At 38.4% G+C, this 23347-nt stretch overlaps 2 protein-coding genes across 2 annotated transcripts in view; one reads left to right on the top strand and one right to left on the bottom strand.

Annotated features, from left to right (window-relative positions):
- LOC115411934 (cell surface glycoprotein CD200 receptor 2-like) overlaps positions 1-23347 on the bottom strand; it is a 57058-nt gene that overhangs the window by 8798 nt on the left and 24913 nt on the right. The gene's annotated exons all lie outside the window — the stretch shown is intronic.
- Positions 10168-23200, top strand: LOC115411930 (poliovirus receptor-like). The gene is given in 6 exon segments (XM_030124227.1): positions 10168-10328; positions 18969-19304; positions 19425-19721; positions 21671-21706; positions 21709-21763; positions 22909-23200. Coding segments are annotated over 6 exon segments (804 nt in total). The 5' UTR covers positions 10168-10279; the 3' UTR covers positions 22940-23200.

The following is a 23347-nucleotide window of genomic DNA, read 5'->3' as shown; positions in this document are numbered from 1 at the left end:
TTATTTAACACTTGGTCATATTAACAAACACATGTATGAAAAAATTTAAACAACTAATAGAACACAGCAAATTGGGACAAAAACTGAACTGACTGTCAAACTGACTGGAAAAGCCTGAAAGCAAAAGCTTAATGCCTGGCTCAGTGGTGACACGCTCTCTCCCTCTCCTGATGTCCGCCCTGTAAATGGCTTTTACACTGACTGATTCGTATTAATGTGCAATGATCAGATTTGTGGTCAGATTTGTGGTCCTATAATGCCTTCTTTGGCGTGCGATTTTATTTTGAAGGTCTCATGTTTTTCTTCTTCATGTGTTTTTTAAGCCATACTTCCAGCTTTTCCCTCATGGTGTAAACCCGCAAATTTGAAGGTGCGGTAAAAAACGTAAAATGTAATTGATTGTTTACACTGTTTATATGTTTGAGACCTGTTTTAAACCATTTTTATATACCTTTTATTTACTTTGGTGTTTGCGTATCTCTGTGTTTGTCCTGTTTGCCACTGTGATGTGTAGACGGAGCTAAAGAATTAGTTAGCGAGGAGGGCTTCCTCCTCCGAGACATTAAATGACGCCCTTGGAGAGCGGAGCGAGGTACAGTGTTACGTGAATGTGTCAACTATTGTGAATATTTAGTGTAAATTGTTTGTTAAGCCTTATACTGTGTTGCTTTTTGTGTTTGCTCTGTAGTTTTCATGGTGTTACAAGCCATGATGTGCAAACGTCATCAAAACAGAGATTTAAACAACACCTGTATGAAACGCTCTGCATCTGTAAATTTAATCTGAGGAACCGCTACACGCCCCGCCAGTCCAAAGCATCTTATGGCTGCTGACTCCATCTGTGGCGGATCTGGTGGAGCCGCATTTTCTCACAGCATCTATAATGTAAAATAGACACAAACAGAGTGAATACTTTTTTCAAATAATTTTTCAGGTAAGCCCATAGCTGCCTGTGAGTATGTGACAGTGGGAAGAGCGCATAATGGACAGAATGGAGTGAATGAATATGAATGGGGCGTTGACACGCAATTGTGCGTGTGCTGGGAGGAGGAAATGTAAATATAATAATTTAGCACACGCAAAGTGATTTATCAACCCCCAAAGTAATTATGCTCATAGAAACTGCGTCTATATTTACCACGTCTCAAAAGGAGGAGCAAACAGGTTGGATGCGTAATTGCGCACACATGGAAGCAGTTTGGAGACAAAGAAATAATGAAACGAGATGCAGAGAACACATTTTTCACCTTCCTGTGAACATTTTTAGAGTGACGGAAGAAACATACACACTTTATGGGACTCTTTTCCACTCCTGATGATTGGGATAAAAAAATATGCACTGACATTAGGCTACAGTGTGACAAAATTATGTGCGCGTGACAGTCGTTCAGTCCAACCCCCCCCCCCCCCCCCACACACACACACACACACACACACACACCTTTAAAATGAACAATGAATGAATGAATGAGTCATGCAATACCTTCTATGACAAAACTCCTCCAACGTTACATTTCCGTGCATCTGGATCATTCAGTCACTGTTCCCATTAATGCTGCTGTATCCCAGAGCAGTTTTTAAAGCATATTGTCTCCAGTAGCGCACGCAAAACCCTCATTTAAACAGGGTGGTCTTCAAGACTTTGCACCTGTTTTAATTTGCGCAAGCAATCTGAGTAAATCACACGCAAACCGTGGTCATACCCCACACGCAAAATTCTAGATTGCGCAAGCAAATTAGTACACGCAAATTATGATCTTAGTAGATCCGGTCCTTAATGTCAAAAAACTGCGATCAATCATCATTAAAGTTATTTAATAAATTCTCTGTCTGTCTGTGTATGTGCGTGTGTCTCTTTCTCTCCATCTCTCTCTAAATACATACCTAAAAATGAAAAATCCATCTAATGAATGGTAATGAAAAGTAACTTTTAAAAATAGAATAAGAATACCAAGTCCATCTCTAATCTCCTGGTGATTGCTGTTTTCCGACATGAAACTACGTTAAGCTTTTTCTCTAATGTGCACCTGATAAAGCTTAACATGGACAACATCCATAATAGGGTTTTCGTTTTGAATTTAGGAGAGGTGAGAGTGGACATCATTAGAGATGTCCACACAAAATTTGGTGACAATTTATGGTAGTTTTCGGACATTAATCTACATTAAGCTTTTTTTTAACGTTAACAACAGGGCTGCGGACTGTCCCGTCTACAGCCCTGTTATATGACCATCATACAGGGTGTTTCAAAAAAAAGTATACACTCAGAAAAATGCCTAAAAAATGAAAATTTCATAAGTTTCAGAAAATATCTATATGGTTATTGATAGACCAAGGTCTCATGCTTTCATTACCACAATGGCAGGTATAAGCCGTTCCACGTGAGTGAGCACGGTCCTTGCACTTTATTGGGATAGAAAATGGCTTGTGCACAGATATGAGAGGGATAAAACAAGATCAGACACCACAATTGGAAAGCTTAGGCAGGTGCTTTAATGCTGTGTAATTTACAAGAAAATTCAGTTAACCCTTTGTCTTCCAGAAGCCTCCAAACTTTGCACCCAGGTTGAGCCATCCAGGCATGACTATGTAAATTTCTCGGAAGCTACGAAGCACTGTTTACATTTGTCAGACCACAGTCCATTTTAGGCCTGTGGAGAGCTAAGGGCAAATTGAAATGGACTGTGGCTGTGTCTTCTTTGACAAATCAATGAACCATGGCCTTAAAAATTTGCACTTCCTGGCCTTCAAAATTACTGAACATTGCCTTACAAGTGAACGGCTAAATGGACATGTTTATGTAATGCGTAGTTGCATAAGAGAATGTCTTCCATTTGGGATAAAAAGGGCTCTGTGTGCATTTCCTCTCATTTCTGGCCATGTGTAGGGAATTGAAGACAACATGGTTCGTCCACCGTTTACCCCACAGCAAAGAGCCTTCTTGGTGTCCGAGTACCACCGCATTAACTGCGTCTGTTTGAGTGAAGGAAGGCACAGCCTGGGTGCAAAGTTTGGAGGCTTCTGGAAGACAAAGGGTTAACTGAATTTTCTTGTAAATTACACAGCATTAAAGTACCTGCCTAAGCTTTCCAATTGTGGTGTCTGATCTTGTTTTAACCCTCTCATATCTGTGCGCAAGCCATTTTCTATCCCAATTAAGTACAAGGACCATGCTCACTCACGTGGTATGGCTGATACCTGCCATTGTGGTAATGAAAGCATGAGACCTTGGTCTATCAATAACCGTATAGATATTTTCTGAAACTTATGGAACTTTCATTTTTTTGGCATTTTTCTGAGTGTATACTTTTTTTTTGAAACACCCTGTATAGCATAGCATGTTAGCTAAAATAACGGATGCCAATAGCAACTACTTTGGTTACCACTAGTCACACATGATTAAGTTCAACTCTTAACTAGCATCTAGCATCCATATGCGCCTCAAAACTCACTATACATCATTACTATAATTATTATTTTTAATCATCATTCAATTTATTTATATTATTTAATCATTTTACGCCTGCATGAAATATTCTAGTTACTATTTTATTTTGTCAAAAGAAATATATTATAAATACAAAAACCTGTTCATCTGTTAAATGCAGTTGAGTTAATGAGTAATATATGTTAAAAGTACAGTCTGTAATGATAGCTGGTTGTGTATGATACCCTTAAGGAGGCTGAGTTTCCTGTTTCTGTTCATTTGAGGTGCATACCTTCGCTGACCTTTCTTTGTATGCAAGTACAAATAAAGGAAATGAGAGTTTTTCATTGAGCCACAGTGGTTATAACTGTGTGGGTGGAGGTTCTACTTGGACATGTGCACTGCAGAACCAGACCACAGCAGCTCATGCTTCCATGTTTGTCATAGATCAGTGGTTCTTAACCTTGCTGGAGGTACTGAACCCCACCAGTTTCATATGCGCATTCACCGAACCCTTCTTCATTAAAAAACAAAATGTGATTTTTTTCAAATTCAAGACACAGGCATATGTTTTACTGGTACACAAAATGAACCGTGCATTAACATCACTGTGTTCAAAGAACAAAACCAATACAGTGCATGAACTCACAACAAATTCCATACCTTTTCACAAAGACATGACCTTTTTTAATACTACCACACTGAAATGGTTTTAATTTTTAACCTTGTGATCACCTGCAGCCAGTGATGGCCAAGCGGGGCGTGTCATCACGAATCATATGTAGGCCGTCAGGTCAACCCGGTGTTCGTTTCATCTCGCTCCGAACTTTCTGAACCACGCAATTTTGACATAAAAAAAGATAATTGCATGTAGTGTATAAAAAAAGTTCTCGTTATCCTCCTTCAGTATTTTTGTGATCGTTGTTTTATTACGGCACTAGCTCGGCTTCAGCGTAATACGATTTCTCCATCCGCGACGGTGCATCTATGACATAGATGAATACTAATGGAACCTGCAGGTGGACCGAACTATGAAACACAACAAGGTTATTTGCATAAAAAATGTGATGCTTGTTAAGGCACAACACTTGGTGTGGACCCAAATGCAATGAGACACTAATAACAGTGGTCAAAAAAGGGATTTATTTAACAAAAGTTCACAAAGTACAAAAATGGATAAACAAAAAGAGAAAGCACAGCATGCTCTAAAAAACCCTAATAACTAAAAGAGAAATACAGCGTGCTCTATACGAACTAAAAAGCCTGAGGTAGATAACATGAGGTTCAAGATTCTAGATACTTAACATTAGTTGGTCTTCTCAAGATCACAAAAACGACACTGACAACAGACAAAGGGAGAGGGGAAGAAAATATAGGGAAGGTAGGGATCACAAACAGGTGTGGGCAGTTACATGAGGAACACCAAGGTGCAGGCAATGATGGGATTAGGCAAGACAGAGACAAGACTGACAGCGTGCAGACAAAAAAGTCTTTTTTTTGTCTTGTTGTGATGCTATTTTAACTGCAATTTGAGTTTTTCACTTTTTATTTTGATTTCTAGATTCATCTGACGTCAGTAACGTACAAGTGTTCAGAGGAGAATCCATCACTTTCTCCTGCAACAAATCCATTGGAAATCTAACACAACTGGAATGGACCAACAGCAGATATATGTATGCTCATGACACCGAACCAAATAAAACTACTTCAGTTTTACTCTTCATAGATTTAACATAGACACAAACTTTTCAAACTCAACATTGACCATAATTAAAGCTGAAGATGAAGATGCTGGACTCGACAGCTGTACTTTAAGTGGCTCCAGAGGTACAGAGGTTTTTCAATGGAATTTAACTGTGACTGAGAATCCCAAAGGTAAAGGTAGGTAAAGCACCAATCAACTCATCATTTCTACACCAGTCAAGGTGAATTATAAAGCTCAAACTGCTCATTTGTGGAACTGATGATGATCTTCTGTTCTGCAGAACTCAGTGGATTGTGGCATTTGTTGTACATATTACCCCCTATAAGTGGATTGCTTCTTCTTGGCTTCTCTTTGTTCATCTGTCTCTGCCTGTGAGTAATAACTTTGAGATTTAAGATTTGTAAATATAGTAAATAGAGGTTACAGTAAAAGGGCAGTGTTTACTGAGTACATAGAACTAAATACCTGATAATGAATACACATGATTGGGGAAATAATTATCAGACCACCTATGATTGTATGTATAATTTCACTCTGTTGACATAATGTTCTTACAATATTAATTTCTTCTAGATTATTTTTTGACCAGATGTTGAATATTCATGGCATTTGTTATGAAGAACATCAGATTTTGTTGTCATTAATTTAAATGATTTTGAATAAGACCCAAACATCCACCACTGACCAAAAGTATCCACTGATCTAAAATGTTTAATAACTGTGGAAACACTTTTCTTATCAATACATGTAAATAGTGCAGGTAAAATGCAGCTTTTCATGGTCCTCAGATTTGACGCATTTGTATGTTCAGAGGTTCTGTAATAAACACCGCTATCTTCTCTAAAACTCATGCAGTTTGATAAATGACAGTGTTTGCAGACAAGTGTTTTTATTTTTTTTATATTATTTAGTTGAAAAAGTCATGTTTTCCACATTTTTTTCTTAATCGATATAATAACCTTTGAATTTACTCTGAGCTTTTATGAACATCCACAAAATAAGTAAAATAAACATAGAAAAAACCTGATTTTACTGAAAAATGCTAAATTCGGAAGATAATATAATTAACAGCGATAAGTCACTTGGGAAAGACAAAGAAAAAATAATTTGGACATTGTAAAACCATTGTGGGTCTTTAAGAATTAAATCTGCAGAACAAAAAGCTCACAATTCATTATTTGTTGATATTTGCTTCACATTTACACACACACTAAAAACAATGATGGCTTTTCAAGTGAACTTAGAAGTAAATGTTGACTTTTCAGCACTTTGTCACGATGATACAAAAATTACCTCCAAAGCTACATATGGCCTGGTGTGTGTGTGTGTGTGTGTGTGTGTATATATATATATATATATATATATATATATATATATATATATATATATATATATATATATATGTATATATATATATATATATGTATATGTATATATATTACATTACAGTACAGTACAGGCCAAAAGTTTGGACACACCTTCTCATTCTTCGCATTTTCTTTATTTTCATGACTATTTACATTGTAGATTCTCACTGAAGGCATCAAAACTATGAATGAACACATGTGGAATTATGTACTTAACAAAAAAGTGTGAAATAACTGAAAACATCTCTTATATTCTAGTTTCTTCAAAGTAGCCACCCTTAGCTCTGATGACTGTTTTGCACACTCTTGCCATTCTCTTGATGAGCATCAAGAGGTAGTCACCTGAAATGGTTTCCTAACAGTCTTGAAGAAGTTCCCAGAGATGCTTAGCACTTGTTGGTCCTTTTGCCTTCACTCTGCGGTCCAGCTCACCCCAAACCATCTCGATTGGGTTCAGGTCCGGTGACTGTGGAGGCCAGGTCATCTGGCGCAGCCCTCCATCACTCTCCTTCTTGGTCAAATATCCCTCACACAGCCTGGAGGTGTGTTTGGGGTCATTGTCCTGTTGAAACATAAATGATGGTCCAACTAAACGCAGACCGGATGGAATGGCATGTCACTGCAGGATGCTGTGGTAGCCATGCTGCTTCAGGTTGCCTTTAATCTTGAATAAATCCCCAACAGCGTCACCAGCAAAGCACCCCCACACCATCACACCTCCCCCTCCATGCTTCACGGTGGGAACCAGGCATGTAGCATCCATCCGTTCACCTTTTCTGCGTCGCACACAGACACGGCGGTTGGATCCAAAGATCTGAAATTTGGACTCATCAGACCAAAGCACAGATTTCCACTCGTCTAAGGTCCATTCCTTGGGTTTCTTGGCCCAAATAAATCTCTTCTGTTTGTTGCCTCTCCTGAGCAGTGGTTTCCTAGCAGCTATTTGACCATGAAGGCCTGATTCACGCAGTCTCCTCTTAACAGTTGTTGTAGAGATGTGTCTGCTGCTAGAGCTCTGTGTGGTATTCATCTGGTCTCTAATCTGAGCTGCTGTTAATTTGCGATTTCTGAGGCTGGTGACTCAGATGAACTTCAGCATCAGAGGTGACTCTTGGTCTTCCTTTCCTGGGGCGGTCCTCATGTGAGCCAGTTTCGTTGGAGTGCTTGATGGTTTTTGCGACTGCACTTGGGGACACATTCAAAGTTTTTGAAATTTTCTAGACTGACTGACCTTCATTTCTTAAAGTAATGATGGCCACTCGTTTGTCTTTACTTAGCTGATTGGTTCTCGCCATAATATGCATTCTAACAGTTGTCCAATAGGGCTGTCAGCTGTGCATCAACCTGACTTCTGCACAACACAACTGATGGTCCCAACCCCATCAATAAGGCAAGAAATTCCACGAAGTAACCCTGATGAGGCACACCTGTGAAGTGGAAACCATTTCAGGTGACTACCTCTGGAAGCTCATCAAGAGAATGCCAAGAGTGTGCAAAGCAGTCATCAGAGCTAAGGGTGGCTACTTTGAAGAAACTATATATGTATAAATGTCAGGGTAGAGACTGCGATCTGGTAGGATCGGCGAGTCTACCAGTAGAGACTCCGATCGTAGTCTCTACCAGTAGAAACTCCGATCAGAGTCTCTACTGGTAGAAACTCCGATCCTAACCCTAACCCTTCTACTGGCAGGATCAGAGTTTCTACCAGTAGAGACTCTGATCGGAGTTTCTACTGGTAGAATCGCCGAGCCTACCAGATCGCAGTCTCTACCCTTACACACATATATATATATATATATATATATATATATATATATATATATATATATATATATATATATTGTTCTAACATGTATTTCTTTATATTTCTTCTTTATAGTTCTTCAGCAGACACGCATTGAAATGTGTTCCCGACCAAATGGCAGTCATATAGAGCATATTATATAAATAAAAATGGTTTATGTCAAGAAACGTTTATTTTTCCTCTGTATGGAGACTTATGGGACACCCTGTATATACATATATATATATATATATATATATATATATATATATATATATATATATATATATATATATATAAAAACCATAATACGAAGCTGAATTTAGGCTAAAAAAGATGTGGTCCTTTAACTTCTTACTTTTCTGCCCATATGCATCAACAAAGGGATAAAATGAACATATTCAAAAAGCAGCTTTATAAACATTGTTTAATTTAATAAATGCATTTATGCCAGTGCTTTGGTTTTTAACGAGACAAAATATTTAACAAATGCAGAGTGAAGAATAATAATAATAATGAAACTGAAAATGCTGTATCCCAAATTATCTGTTCATCTTTGCAGAAAACTTATGCGTAGGTCATCAAACCAGGAATCAGTACAAAACAGAACGCTGTGTCCAGATCCACAAGCTACATATGCAGAAATACAGGTCAGAGGATCCTTTTTTCATCTCTTTACTCTTGTTTTTCTCTGCTTTATTTTTTTTTCCTTGTTGAAATTAAAACAACCCTCTTTTTTGACTTTACCCCATAGATCACAGGTGTCAAACATGCAGCCCAAAGGTTCCGATCTGGCCCGCGGGATGAATTTGCAAAGTGCAAGTTAGGGCATCGAAGTCAAAAATAGTGTCATAATAATCTAGAAATAATGACAACACCATTTTTTTTCTCTTTGATTTAGTGCAAAAAACATTAAATTATGAAAATATTTACATTAACAGACTATCCTTTAACAATAAAATGTGAATAACCCAGAACAATTGTGAACAACCTGAAATGTCTAAAGAAAATTAAGGGCAATTTTAACAATAGTCTGCCTGTTACTGAATGTTTTGTGCCTTTGTAGATCTGATCTGTAATGCATATATATAAATGATAAGTGGAGGCATGCTATTGATAAAATTGTAATTATATTTCTTAACAAATTTCATTTTTTTCAGGTTATTCACATCCTTTCTGTTTGGATAGTTTGTAAATGTAAATATTGGCGTAACTGAATGTTATTTTTTGCACTAAAACTATTTGGAGTTGTCATTATTTATTGGCTATCATGCTGTTATTTTACTGGTCCAGCCCACTTCAGATTAAATTGGGCTGAATGTGGCCCCTTGAAGAAAATGAGTTTGACACCCCTGCCATAGATGGTGGTTCCTCAGTCACACAACGACAGTGACCAGTGGTTCAGTAACAGGCAGAGGAGTCGGTACATGGAGAGGCTCAATTCAATTTATGATCCCATCAGATGACGAGCTTCAGCAATGTCATTTAAAACATACTGTACAACCCAGAGAGAATTAAACTGATATAATCTCCCACAACAAACACTGCACATCAGAGATTATGGCTGTGTGTATTAAACTGTAACATAAATAAAGTAGATTTAATTTTGGAATATACAGGGGTTGGACAAAATAATGGAAACACCTAACATTGTGGCATCATAGAAGGTGTTTCCATTATTTTGTCCAACCCCTGTATATCAGCTTTTGTGGTTTATCTTTTTATATGGAATTTTAACAGTAAGTCACAAATGTCCAGCAGATGGCGATAAATATCAAAAATAAGAAGCCAAGCGGAGCCAAGAGTATTTTATTGGGTCCATGTAGCAGCCCTGCTCTCCTCCCCCTCTGCTCCATTTGCAGATCCACGAACACAGGCTGTGGTGAGGCTGTTGTCGGAGGCTGCTTTTCTGAACATTATTATGGTACATTTGTCAGAACTGGAATAATTTACCGTCGACATTTTACGTAAAATGTGGCTTGTGTTCCACTTAGACCATGATATTTTTACTAATATTTATGCTGATTCTACACAAGGACGTACAAGGTATGTGAGAAAATGCTCGTTTTTACTGTTCCCCCTTTTTTTTTCTCCAGCAATTTGGATTCTTTAGGTTTTTTCTTGACAGAAATTAGCCTTAGCTTACAGTAATATTACATGTGTAGCTTTAGGCATCGTGGGAAAATTATCATTTAATCTTCTTTATTCTTATAAAACATTTACTCGCTTAGCAGTAGTTGTACTGACGCATGAAAGAATGTGACGTTACCTGTTTTTCTAGTCCGATTTTCCCAGGCCTAGAAACCCATAAAAACAACATACAACGCAATTCTGTCAACGGAGATTCCCATTGGATAAATGATGGAAGTGCAGTTAAAACATATAGAAAGCTATGAGGTTAAGCAATAAACCCTTAAAGGATAAATAGTGCAGATACAAATATGGTGCAAAGTACAATATGTGAAGTTTAAATAGCTTTATATGAAAAGAAGTATATTTAGACCTCTATGGGGCCATTATTGTAGCAATATTATTTGCAATGCGCTGTCGGATTTGCAAAGGTGTAAATGAATCTGTAAATGCGTGATGAGATTTGTGTGTCTGTGCAACAATCTGCAAATGTGTAAAACAACTTGTGTGTGTGTAATCAGATTTGAAAAGTCAAAGTATTTTCACTACAAGACCCAGAAATACAGACAAATCATTGGTTACAAGTCAAGCGGCTTCTCGATCGGCTGTCTTCACACACGTGAATTTTGCTACACTTCTGCCGAGAGAGATCCATATGGGGCCATTATTGTCGCAATATTATTTGCAAATGCGTGTGGAGAGTTGAGTGTCCGTATTTCAATCTGTCTGTGCGCAGTCGGATTTGCAAATGTGTAAATGAATCTGTAAAAGCGCGATGAGATTTGTGTGTCTGTGCAACAATCTGCAAATGTGTAAAACAACTTGTGTGTGTAATCAGATTTGAAAAGCCAAAGTATTTTCACTTCAAGACCCAGAAATACAGACACATCATTGGTTACAAGTCAAGCGGCTTCTCGATCGGCTGTCTTCACACACGTGAATTTTGCTACACTTCTGCCTTGACAGATCCACAAATGCGCAGCGGGATTTGTCTGTAAAACCAGGGTTTGTGTGCCTGGGCTCAGGCTGCCCTGGGCTCAGGCTCACAGGCTCCCTCATTCCGGCTGCGTTCGGCTTTGCTCGTTCTTGTACCTGACGTGAGTTTACGTGAGTTGTGCTTGCAACAGGGCCGTTTCAAGATATCTGGGGGCCCTAGGCAAGAAAGTAAAGTGAGGCCCCTAATACGCGAAGATGTGGTGGTCGAATCACCGAAGAAGAAAAATAAAATCCAGATGCGATTTCCTGTTTTCTGGTGCATTTAATGAGTCATGAATTACTCTGTATTACGCAACACAGAGTATCCACCAGAGTGTAGTAAAGGACACAGTGTCTTCAATTAGGCATTGTTGATGGGAATGACACAAATTGTCACTATCAGTTGGCGCTGACAGAAATTTAAGCAAAGCCCCTGAAAAAGGAAAAAAAAAAAGGCATTTGGTGAGTAGGCTTACTTTTGTCCTTATTCTAGAAGTATATGATTAAAGTGCAGAGGATTTGATAGTAACTTTGCAGGAGAAGAACTTCACTTCCCATAATGCATCAAAATGTAACGTCAGACCTCATCCGGGAAAACTACTTGAGCACATGGTGCAAAGTGTTGCGATGTGTTGATGGGCAAGTGTGGGAAATATAGATAATTACAGAGTTTAAAATGTAGGATTGTGATTACATGGTTCACAGACACCGCCATTCATTTTTTTGATGTTGTATTTGAATATTCTGAATATTTGACGATTTTGAAAAGTGTTGTAATTTCCTAATTATTCTAATTGTTCCTGAACGCCTCATGTATCGTTTACGTGTGCTTTCCTTGAACGTGAAGAAAAAACGCAGTGAGGGCACAGAGCTGATGTGAGGGACTTTAACAAATGTTGGCTTGAAAATACAAACTTCTGCTGCAGTCCTACTCTAGTCCTCTTCTGTGCCTAAACCAGCTGACACACAAGGAACAGACGTACTGATGAGACGGACAAACGCAATGGAAAAGGGACATTTTTCTCCTAATGGGATGGACAGATCACCAACGGAAATTGCTAGCTAACCGAAAATGTCCATTGAACTGGATGGATTATTTGTCCAAACTGGATGGGACTCAGGACCAGACGATTTTGTTTGGAATAAAGTTGTGTGGGTGACCGCAGCAGGAGCAGACAACCGTCCAGAGTAAGTGAAAACACTTCAGTAGGCTTAGCTTTGGCTTTTCAGGACTAAATACTGTTAATGCTGTCGTACTTTGGTCCTCCACATCCAAATTATTTAGCTCCAAAGAAGTTTTGGAACGCTGTACAACAGTAGAAAAGGGTGATGGAGAAGATATGTTTCTTCTCACCTTAAATTCTTCCAACAGAACACAGTTGTGTTGTGTGTATATGATTAGTTCTTGAACTGAATCCTCCCCCTCCCATGCTAACATCTATCTGTGTGTTTGGTCACTGATGTGAGGGCTTTTGTTCGCACACTTTCAAACATATCACACAGTTGTATCCTATTTGGAGGAAACAATGGTTTACTTAATACTTACCGCTGTGTCGTTGGCGTTTTTCCTCTTCTTCTTTCTTTTTTGTCTTTTTGCAAACCCTGAAGGGTAGGAGCGCTTTATCATTGCTGTTTTTAAATGCTCGCGCCGCCGTGTTCAGTGTGGACAGACCGTTAGTTCCACTGACAGCAAGTGGGGGGTGTGATGGGGGGTGCGCGAGGGCAGACATTTCTACATGACCCTCATAGTGTTTGTCATTGCATAGGGGGAATCCCCCTAGTTTGGGGGGCCCAGTCACAAAACAGTACAGGAGAGGGTTGGTGCTGCCTCACTGTGGTGGTGTGTTTAGAACGGATGGTTTTTAATAAGTTGTACAGATAAATGACCATGCGGCCATCGGGGGCCCTCTTCAGCGAGGGGCCCTAGGCAACTGCCTACCTTGCCTACGTCATCGCGACGGCTCTGGCTTGCAAGGTTCACCAACTGCCACTAAAAATCGAAGAAGAAGAAGTATGGGGCCATACCAGTTGGTGAACCTTGCAAGCACAACTCACGTATACTCACGTCAGGTACAAGAACGAGCAAAGCCGAACGCAGCCGGAATGAGGGAGCCTGTGAGCCTGAGCCCAGGGCAGCCTGAGCCCAGGCACACAAACCCATTTGTGGATCTCTCTCGGCAGAAGTGTAGCAAAATTCACGTGTGTGAAGACAGCCGATTGAGAAGCCGCTTGACTTGTAACCAATGATTTGTCTGTAATTCTGGGTCTTGTAGTGAAAATACTTTGACTTTTCAAATCTGATTACACACACACAAGTTGTTTTACACATTTGCAGATTGTTGTACAGACACACAAATCCCATCAGGCATTTACAGATTCATTTACACATTTGCAAATCCGACAGCGCATTGCAAATAATATTGCTACAATGATGGCCCCATAGACCTCAGTCCCCACCCAGTATCAGCATCGTGTCCAAACAAACTAAGCCTGAGTCACTTCCTGGTTTTTGGCTCATGTCTTATAATGTGATGAAAACCTTTTCCCATTACAGCAGTGTTTGCAGATCTCATTTGTCTGTTGTTAAAAATCAGTGATTTCAAAATGAGAGCCTTAAAGCAGGAGGAACTGAAATTACAAAGAAATAAAGTCCAGTGTCTCCATTTAGCCTACGCACACATGTCTTTATTTGCTATATATATATTTGCTAAATCACTGTCCTGCCTCCAACTGGTCCAGGACACAGCAGCTAGGCTTCTCACTGGTTTTAACAGGTGACATCACATAACCCCTATCCTGGCATCCCTCCATTGGCTCCCTGTGTGTTTTAGAATTGATTTTAAGATTTTACTGATTACTTTTAAAGCCCGAATGGGTCTAGCCCCAAGCTATATAGATGACATGTTAGTTACCTACGAGCCAGCACGCAGCCTTAGATCCTCGGAGGGGGAGAGGGCTCCTGGCTGTTCCAAAGTCAAGGCTTAAATCTAAGGGTGACCGGGCCTTTTCCATCAGAGCCCCTCGACTTTGGAACGGCCTGCCTGAGGAGATAAGGCTTGCGGAATCAGTGGCATCTTTCAAGTCACTTCTTAAAACACACTTTTATAGACTTGCTTTTATGTGATGTCTGTCCCTTTTAATTATAATTTTAAATTTTAATTTTTTTTAAAAAATTTGAATCTTATCCTGTTTGATTGTTGGTTTATATTCTCATACATGATGTTTTTTTATCTCATGCCTCTATTTTTGCATTGATTTAACAGCATCATGTTACGTTACCCCTGCCCTCTTTATTCCGATTCATTTAATTTATTCGAAGTGTCATGTTCCTGCACTGTTGTACACATCTCTCCTATTATGTTGCTTCTGTTTTAGTGTTTTTACTTACATCTTGTATCCTTCTGTTGTGCCCTTTACTTGTCTGTCAAAGCACTTTGTAAACTTTGTTTTAAAAGGTGCTATATAAATAAAGTTATTATTATAAAGCTATTATATGCGGAAAGGTAATTATGGACTTTTTGTCCATTGATGCAAAGAAACTAAGAAGTACTGACAAGAAAAGTAGATGATGGCAATTTTTCAAAATACTACTTTTTTTAATGTATTTATTTTTTCCAACTATACATTAATCTCTGTGGTGGACAGCAGGATGTGTTGGCCATTAAAATCTAAAAGATTTTTTGACAGCTGTTACAGAATTTTTTTGTCTGCTGCTGGTCAATAATGAAATATAGACTTCTGCCGGCCGACAAGATTTTATTTCTTTGTCAAGAAAGGTCAGTTCTGCACACGAGCGGTGATTGTGAAGAAAAAGACAAAGAGCTTCTCACAAGATCCACCTTTTATATGCATTTATGTCGCATTTGCAAGTGACACCTCCAGTCTCCTCAAAGGGCCTTTTGATTGTTTTATGAGCCCCAGGTTTTAACAGTCAGTTACCTTTTGTTACCTCGCAAGGAAATTTACACACACAGCAGGGTTTGGGTCAAGGTAGCAGGCAGTGGGGAGTATTCAGGAAAGTTAGCATGCAGTGGGGAAGGGTATTCAGGAAAGGATACGGGAACAAAGAAGGGAATCAGATAAAGAAGTTAAAATTCTATTACACTGCCAGTGGTGAAGTTGCACCTCCTTCCTTACAGAGTTTAAGAACCCTAAGACTTAACCATATAAGTTTAGTCCATATTTATTGGTATTATTATTATCACCGCTAGGGCTGGGTGATTCCATGATTTTAAAGGGGTTCTATGTAGAAATGATTAGGGCTGCTCGATTATAGAAAAAAAAAAAATCACGATTATTTTAGCAATAATTGAAATCACGATTATTAAAAACAATCATTTGTTAACCTTAAAGCTGTTTATTTTTTTCTTGCAAAACATGTAAGATATACTCTTTAAATATAAATAAAACTTTTAACCATTAAAACAAAGTATGTTCACTTTTGTACGAAACAAAAAAATCTTTGAATGCAAATAAGTTTACTGTAAATTCAAGTATGTTTCCTTTTGTAAACAAATAGTGCACTGGAATTAAACTGCTCTAGACTTGCCATAGAACTGGAGCAATAAAAAAAAAAATCACGTAAAGTGCAAATTATAAATTCAAGTATGTTCAGTGTAGTATGAAACATAGTAAATTCAGTGACGTGCCGTGATGTTTCAGTTAGGTTATTACGGGAGTTGCAGTGTAAAGAGATTCGGAGACTGAAGATTGCATTGTGGACGAAGTTGTAGACGGAGTTTTTTTTATGCGTTTTAGTTAGTTTGATTCCATACAATTGAATTTGACTTGCCTTTTTTGTTTACCAAGCACTTCTGCTGCGATTCTCCTGCTATTTTTCCAGACCACTAGGTACAACTTTCCTCTTGGGGTGGACCTGCCGGCTAGCTGGCAGCTGTAGCTTAGAGGGGGCGGGGCAGAGCAGCTCATGGTAGCTTGCGTGCGCGTGAATTAAACAACTCAAAATTAATAATCGTTATTTCTTGATTACATAATTTTTGTAATCGTTGCGTGTAATAATCGAAATCATAATTCAATTTCGATTAATTGCACAGCCCTAGAAATGATATTGCAAACTATCTCCAGCAGTGCAAAGTCGCATAACCGAACACACCTACAGCTACAAAAACCACCAATGAATCAAAACTTACACTCAAAAGATAGTCATAATCTTTTGACAAGATTGCCCAGCCATAGTCCAGGGATTAAAGTTCTCTGTCACCACGACGGATTTCCGTCAAATGGAAAAATTGAGGGGGGAAAAAAGTCATATTGAAGTAACTTCCCCACGTGTTTCGCGGAGTCCAGTCGGCACCGCGATCCTGTCCTGGGTCTGCTGTCCTGAATCTGCAGGTGTTTAACACAGGCACACCACGCACGGGGCTGATAGGTTTAACAGTGATGATAATAAGATGACTTCTTTATTTTTATGTTGGGAGGAGAGATTGATGACTATTTATCTTTGGAAGGAAACGCTGCTCATTCTGTGCCTCAGAAACACATGGACAAGTTCAGCTTTACCGAAGTTCAGCCTCCAGCCTAACTTTAGTTTAGTGCTAACAAGTAGCTTTCATTATGAAAGAACCACAGCGAAAAGGGAAGAAGACAGAACTGATCTACATGTACCTTCATGTTTGGGTTAATAGCTTATCTCCACTTGCCGATATATGACTAGTGTTTGTGTTTGTGTGTATGTGCCCTTCCCGTGCGTGCGGCTGTGCACACCGCGGCCTTACGTGGTTATGCGCCCGACTGCATAAGTGCTTTATTTTGACCCGTTTAGCATCTTATTTCTATCTGTGTGGTACAGTACGAAGATAAAATTTAATGAATGAGTAACACCCTTGGTATTTGCAAAGCCACTGTATTTTAAATACCCTCAGAGAGTATCTGTAACGGAATATATAAATATAAAAGCAGAAAAAATAAAAGATTAGTTGGTTAGGGTTACATTTACACAGACATTTTCCCCAAAATTCATGTGCTGTTGGAGTTGGAGTTATGTTTTAGGAGTTCCTAAATTGTTACATAAAAAGTTTTTCACTCATTTTTTGCAGTAAGGTTTTCTTCTAGTTATTACTTTCACTTGCTTTAAAGGTTTTCATACCCTTTAAAATTAACCAGAGAGCACCAAAATTGACCTGAAGCTTTAGAAATTTTCTGGGGGAGGACCCCCAGACCCCCCACCAATACCACTCATGACATTTTTTCTATCCCTGTTACTAATCTTCTACACCTGTACACTCTCCCATTCAGTGTGTTTTACAGTATTGCCAAATTTGACTATATAAACTTGTACAGGGTGGGGAAGCAAAATTTACAATATTTTGAGGCAGGGATTGAAAGACAGTGTATGACCAATTAGTTTATTGAAAGTCATGAGAATTTATTTGCCACAAGAAAATTGACATAATAGAAAATGTTTTTATTCTATGTGTCCTCCTTCTTTCTCAATAACTGCCTTCACACGCTTCCTGAAACGTGCGCAAGTGTTCCTCAAATATTCGGGTGACAACTTCTCCCATTCTTCTTTAATAGTATCTCCCAGACTTTGTCGTAATAGTTTTGCTCATAGTCATTCTCTTCTTTCCATTATAAACAGTCTTTATGGACACTCCGACTATTTTTGAAATCTCCTTTGGTGTGACGAGTGCATTCAGCAAATCACACACTCTTTGACGTTTGCTTTCCTGATTACTCATATGGGCAAAAGTTTCTGAAAAGGTATGGCTAATAGTGTTAGGTATGATTATGACATCAATATATGTTTGGTTTCAAAACAATTGACGTAGTGCCTGCTGAGAAAAAACAACTAAATGTTCATTGTAAATTTTGCTTCCCCACCCTGTACGCTATAGTAGTATTGTATTGCATCATTTTTAATTGTGGCCAATGATTTTGACCAGAAGAAAATTTTCAGTCAGATGAAAAATTTTTCCTTTAATCCCTGCCCTAGTCACTAATAATACATCTTTGCACAGAATCAGAAAGAGTGTCCGATGGTTTTACAGTTGCAACTAAAGCATGTGTTACTAGTTACCATACTTTATAACTGATAAGAGAGTTTCCTCAATGAGCATCATTTTACAAAGCAAAGGAAAACACGTTTAATCTCAATAAAACACCAATACCAGAAAACAGTTTCTATTTTAATTTGTTCACCAGTTCAGTCACATGATATTTAGATTTCGGTTGTCATCATTCTCATCCAAACTCTCAGATAGTTGTATTCTGTAACTCTTTATACCGTTCTTTTCTTTTAGGAGGGATGACAAAATTGGTAGTTATAAAATTTAATAGATGCTTAGATGATAATTTTATAGATGTTCTGGAGAAAAAAATAGAACCACTTAAGTGCAGCATAAATCAGCAAATATAGCGTTATGGGGTAAAACAGCTGAATGTACCATGTATTCTGGACGGTATATGTTAGTGTTATCAGCATAGAGATGTATTTTATTTCCCAAGTAGAAAACGAAGATGATGTAAAGAGTGACCAAAGTAGTCCAAAACTCAGTGTTTGTTGTTGAAGTTTGTCTCTGTGTTTTAACATGTGCTTTGAACATTTACTACACTTCACAGCTCTCCAGGTGATTGGAGGAAACATAACCGTGGTGCAAGGATCCACAGCCTTCTTTCCCTGCATCCTCAAGGATACAACAGAGAAGCTCAATCAGATTTCTTGGCAAAAGAAGACCAAAAAAAACCCAGAGAAAATTTTCTTCAGCATCCTACCAGAGGGACCAGAGCATCAAAATGGACAGGATCTGAGGTTTACTTTTGCTGGGAATTTTAATGAAAAGAATGGATCACTTCGTCTTTCCAATGTCACTCTTACGGATCAAGGAACCTACACGTGTATTTTCACGTTATTTCCCAGCGGAAATCACCAGACAGAGATGCCTCTCAACGTGCTCGGTATGATCTGACTTTGTTTTGTAAATGTTCTGATGGAGATGATGGAGAGAAAGAGAAACATTATCTTCGTGTCTCTCTGATTGCATGTCGACCTTTTTTTGTCTATGGTATCTCTTCTAGTGCTGCCAGTCGTAAGTGTGAAAAGTGATATACCTACTTTGGGTGACAAAGAAGTTTCTCTTGCCACTTGTACGGCATCTGGTTCACTGCCTCCTGCACAAGTGAACTGGGTTTTTGGGAATCTGAATCTGAAGATCACAACCAACTCCAGTGTGAACGGTGATGGTACGACGACCACGGTCAGCACGTTGTGGGGAGTACCTACGATAGAGCTCGACCATCGTTCTGTCCAGTGTGTTGTCACCAGTGAAGCCCTTTCAACACAGAAGAGCCAACCCTTCACCATTCAAATACACTGTAGGTATACACTAGATACGGGTCAGTCCGATGTAGGAGCTTGAACCAATATTTGTCATTTTTCAGGTTGTGTTAAATTAAAATGTGTCCTACATCAACAACCTATCTAACTTTTGTAATAAGCAACATTACAATGTGGTTAACCCTTTTAGGTGCCAGAGGGTGGGTTTGTTTGTGTGTTTGTTTGTTTTAACCCATAAAGACCCAGTGCTACTTTTGTGGCAGTTCCCAAATGAATTTTTCTCTCTTTTTAACCTTTCTCAAGTGATTTTTTTCACCATTTATTATGACATTATCCTCTACATTTTGCATTTTTCTGTGAAAATCTTGTATTTTCCTCTATTTACTTGAACAATCATGTAGTGTCATAAAGCTCAGCTCAAAGTTCAGGGTTATTATATCAGAAACAGAGAAAACTAAAGAAAAAGGGGGACTTTTTCAACAAAATCTATTATTAACTGAACATAAACCAAATGTCTCCATCCACTGTCATTTGTCAAACTCCATGGGTTTTACAGGTGACTCAGTGTTGTAGAAGATGACAGTGTTTCCATGTTCACTACAGAGCCTCTGAACGTCCAAATGGGTCATATCTGATGACCATGAAAAGATGACGAACTGCATTTTACACAAATTATTTACATGTATTGATAGAATTAGTGGATCAACAGGTATTAAACATTTTAGATCAGTAGATGGTTTAGTTCATTGGTGGATGTTTGGGTCTTTATGGGTTAAATATTCAGTTTTGATATCAAATGGCTGTCTGTTTCATTCCGTTATATTGCTTGTTGCAACATTGAGACTTTGGCGCTCAAAGGGTTAATGTAATATTGATGTTTTGAACTTAGTAAATAGACTTACTGTGAGTGTTTCATGAGCTGTGAGTTTACAGCCAAGGCGAAGCTGACAATGTTAAGATTACAGTGGTGGTGGTGGTGGGTAGATGTACATGGCCTTGTTTACAGGAAAGTTCATGTTTTTGTGAGTGACGTCAACAGCACAATTATAGAACATGTCAAATTTCAAGTTGATGAAAGAGATGATCCAAAACATGTAGATAAGGCAGCACATAAACAAGTAGAAAACATATTTCTGATTTAGCTTATATAGGCAGATGTTTTGACAGTGCTAGAGGTAGAACCACTTTGCTCCTTCTTCTTCTTCTCATTGTTGGTTGTGGTTAATGCAGCTTCAAGGTCCGTTAGCGCCACCAAGAGGATTAGAGTTACTACATTCATTGTTAGGTTCTCATTTGTTCCACTCAGTATTTTCCAGTTGTCTGCTGAGTGAAAGTGAGACATCTAGTGGTAAAATTCAGTTTATCGGCTCAGTCTGGTGTTTGGCTTCAAATCAAACTGCCCAGAATTATTTGTTGCCACCTAGCCCTTGTACAAAATTAAGATCTCTACGAAATCCCACGCTCCATACACAAATGCATCCTAACATTCTGCATACTTTGTATAAGTGAATAGTGGAGTGTATCTGTCCAGATGCACTGTTCACCATGTGAATATGTTACTTTCTAAAACCTCCTTGTCAGATGGGGACATGTGATTTTAGTAACCGTAGTATTAGTCTCATCTCTACCAGCATGTTTTGTGATCTGTGTGAGATCAGTGTCTGAGCTTGTACAGGCCTGTGTTTGCCGCCTGTCATTATCCACTGTTGCCATGACTGCATTGTGTTATAGGATTTTTATGTTGGTGAAGTGTACATAGAAAATACTATTGGTGCTGTGGGTTATAAAAACTTTAAATTTTCACTGTTAACCTAGAAAAACAGTAAGCTAAGAGCAGCTAATTAAGTGTTTTTGGTTTTCAGTGTAAGCATGAGGAGTGGTATACTTTAAAACTCAATGGAAATAGAATTTTATCGGAATTGAACTGAAACTGTTTTCATGTCATGCAAATTTTTAATTACTATTTTTCACTGTCAATTTCTTGCAGTTCCTCCAACTGAGGTGAATGTTCAGGAAAAATCGAGTGTGTATTTGAGTGTATATCGAATGGCAATCCAGAGGTACAGTACACCTGGAACAGGTATGATCATTTGAATGAACTTGTTCAGCATCATATTACACTCGCAAGCTTTTCTTGTCGTTTACCCTGAAGCACTGTTTCATTTGTAACTCTGACATGGTTCATTTTGTAGTGGATGGGCTCATTTATGTAAGTCACACCAGACAACACAGAAACACATGCAACACTTCTGTGATGTGACAGCTGCCTATACTGTAACATAACTTTGACATTACAGTTTGATTTTTTTTTTTGTTAGAACTGACGCTTCACTAAAGCCTCTCCCAAAACAGTTGCTTCCAATCCCATGTTAACAACTGGGTGTGGGAGTTCTTCAAGCTTCTAGAATAAGTGATGCCTGAATGAGTGTGTGAATGGAAGTCAGACAGCAAATATATTTTAGGTTTAGATGAGTGTTGGAATTATAATTTTCTGAAGCTAAAAGCCATTCACACCTGAACATAGGTAGCCACATTACATAAGGACAGACGGAGAATGTAAGAGGTTCGTTACTGAGCAAGGACACACTTATGAAAAGACTAAAAAGTCTAACAAGTGTGTATTTCAGTTTAAGGATGGTTGAGAACTGTAGAGGTAGTTTTCCATCTTTCATGACATTATGGTAACTAAATAATGATATAAAAACTGTATGTCAGTTATTCTTTAGGGAATAACATCAAATTTCTGTAATAATAGTTCTGAAATACTGGAGAGATGCAAACAGAAAGGACTGTAATACGTACTTTAGAGCCATTTTTGTAATTTGGCCTTAATGAATATCTGTAAAACAATTTAACGTTATTTAGCTTCTTGTCTTTCAGTTGTTGTTGATCAAATCTACTTTATGTTGTTAAGATCATTCCACTAGTTCTTTCTGTAAACCTCAAAAGTGGTATCACAGAATCCACTGATTGTTTCTTCTGGAATGTTACTGTGATAAAATTGAAAACAAGAGGGGGGGGGGCTTAGCCAAGGGTCAGTAGAGAGCCAAAGTCACTTTTGGTTGTGTCCCATGGGACCTTATTTGAGAAAAAAATTACATATGTGAAATTTTACAAATCAATAAAGTTTCAGATTGAAGTATCAGACTGGAAATATGTAAATAGAAAGACTACGCACCTGAAAGTCCTGGAGGTGACTTCATTTTAGCTGTCTCTTTCCATCAGGGTTGATGAAGTCTCTGCAGGTTCAGCATGACAGGTGTGCTGATTTTTATCTCTTTGAATACCCAACACCTCATTCTCAAATAAGGAGCTTAAATATACCAAGGTAACAGCTGTTTTAGTGTTGGTTAGGCAGGAGATGCAGTCCACTGTACCATTTCACACAAAACCAGATGTTACTTCACCATCTTTACCACAAACTATGACTTGCTTGACTTGTAAATCATCATCATTTGTATAAATGGTGACATAATTCAAGTGGAAGTATTTGTTTCTTACCATTGACTGCTATTCATATTTTCCATAATCAGGTTCCATGAGGCACACTGGAAGGTGGGACTTCAGCTCCTCAGTGGTGCATAGAAACTAAATAAATGGAATAATGTTGCTCTTTGATACAGTTTAATTAATTTATACAGCATGTTGACATACAGCATGTTGA

Source organism: Sphaeramia orbicularis, chromosome 21 (genome assembly GCF_902148855.1).
Source record: "Sphaeramia orbicularis chromosome 21, fSphaOr1.1, whole genome shotgun sequence".
Taxonomy (NCBI): domain Eukaryota; kingdom Metazoa; phylum Chordata; class Actinopteri; order Kurtiformes; family Apogonidae; genus Sphaeramia; species Sphaeramia orbicularis.
The sequence above is the reverse complement of the archived record's forward strand: the minus strand, read 5'-3'. Positions and strand labels throughout refer to the sequence as shown.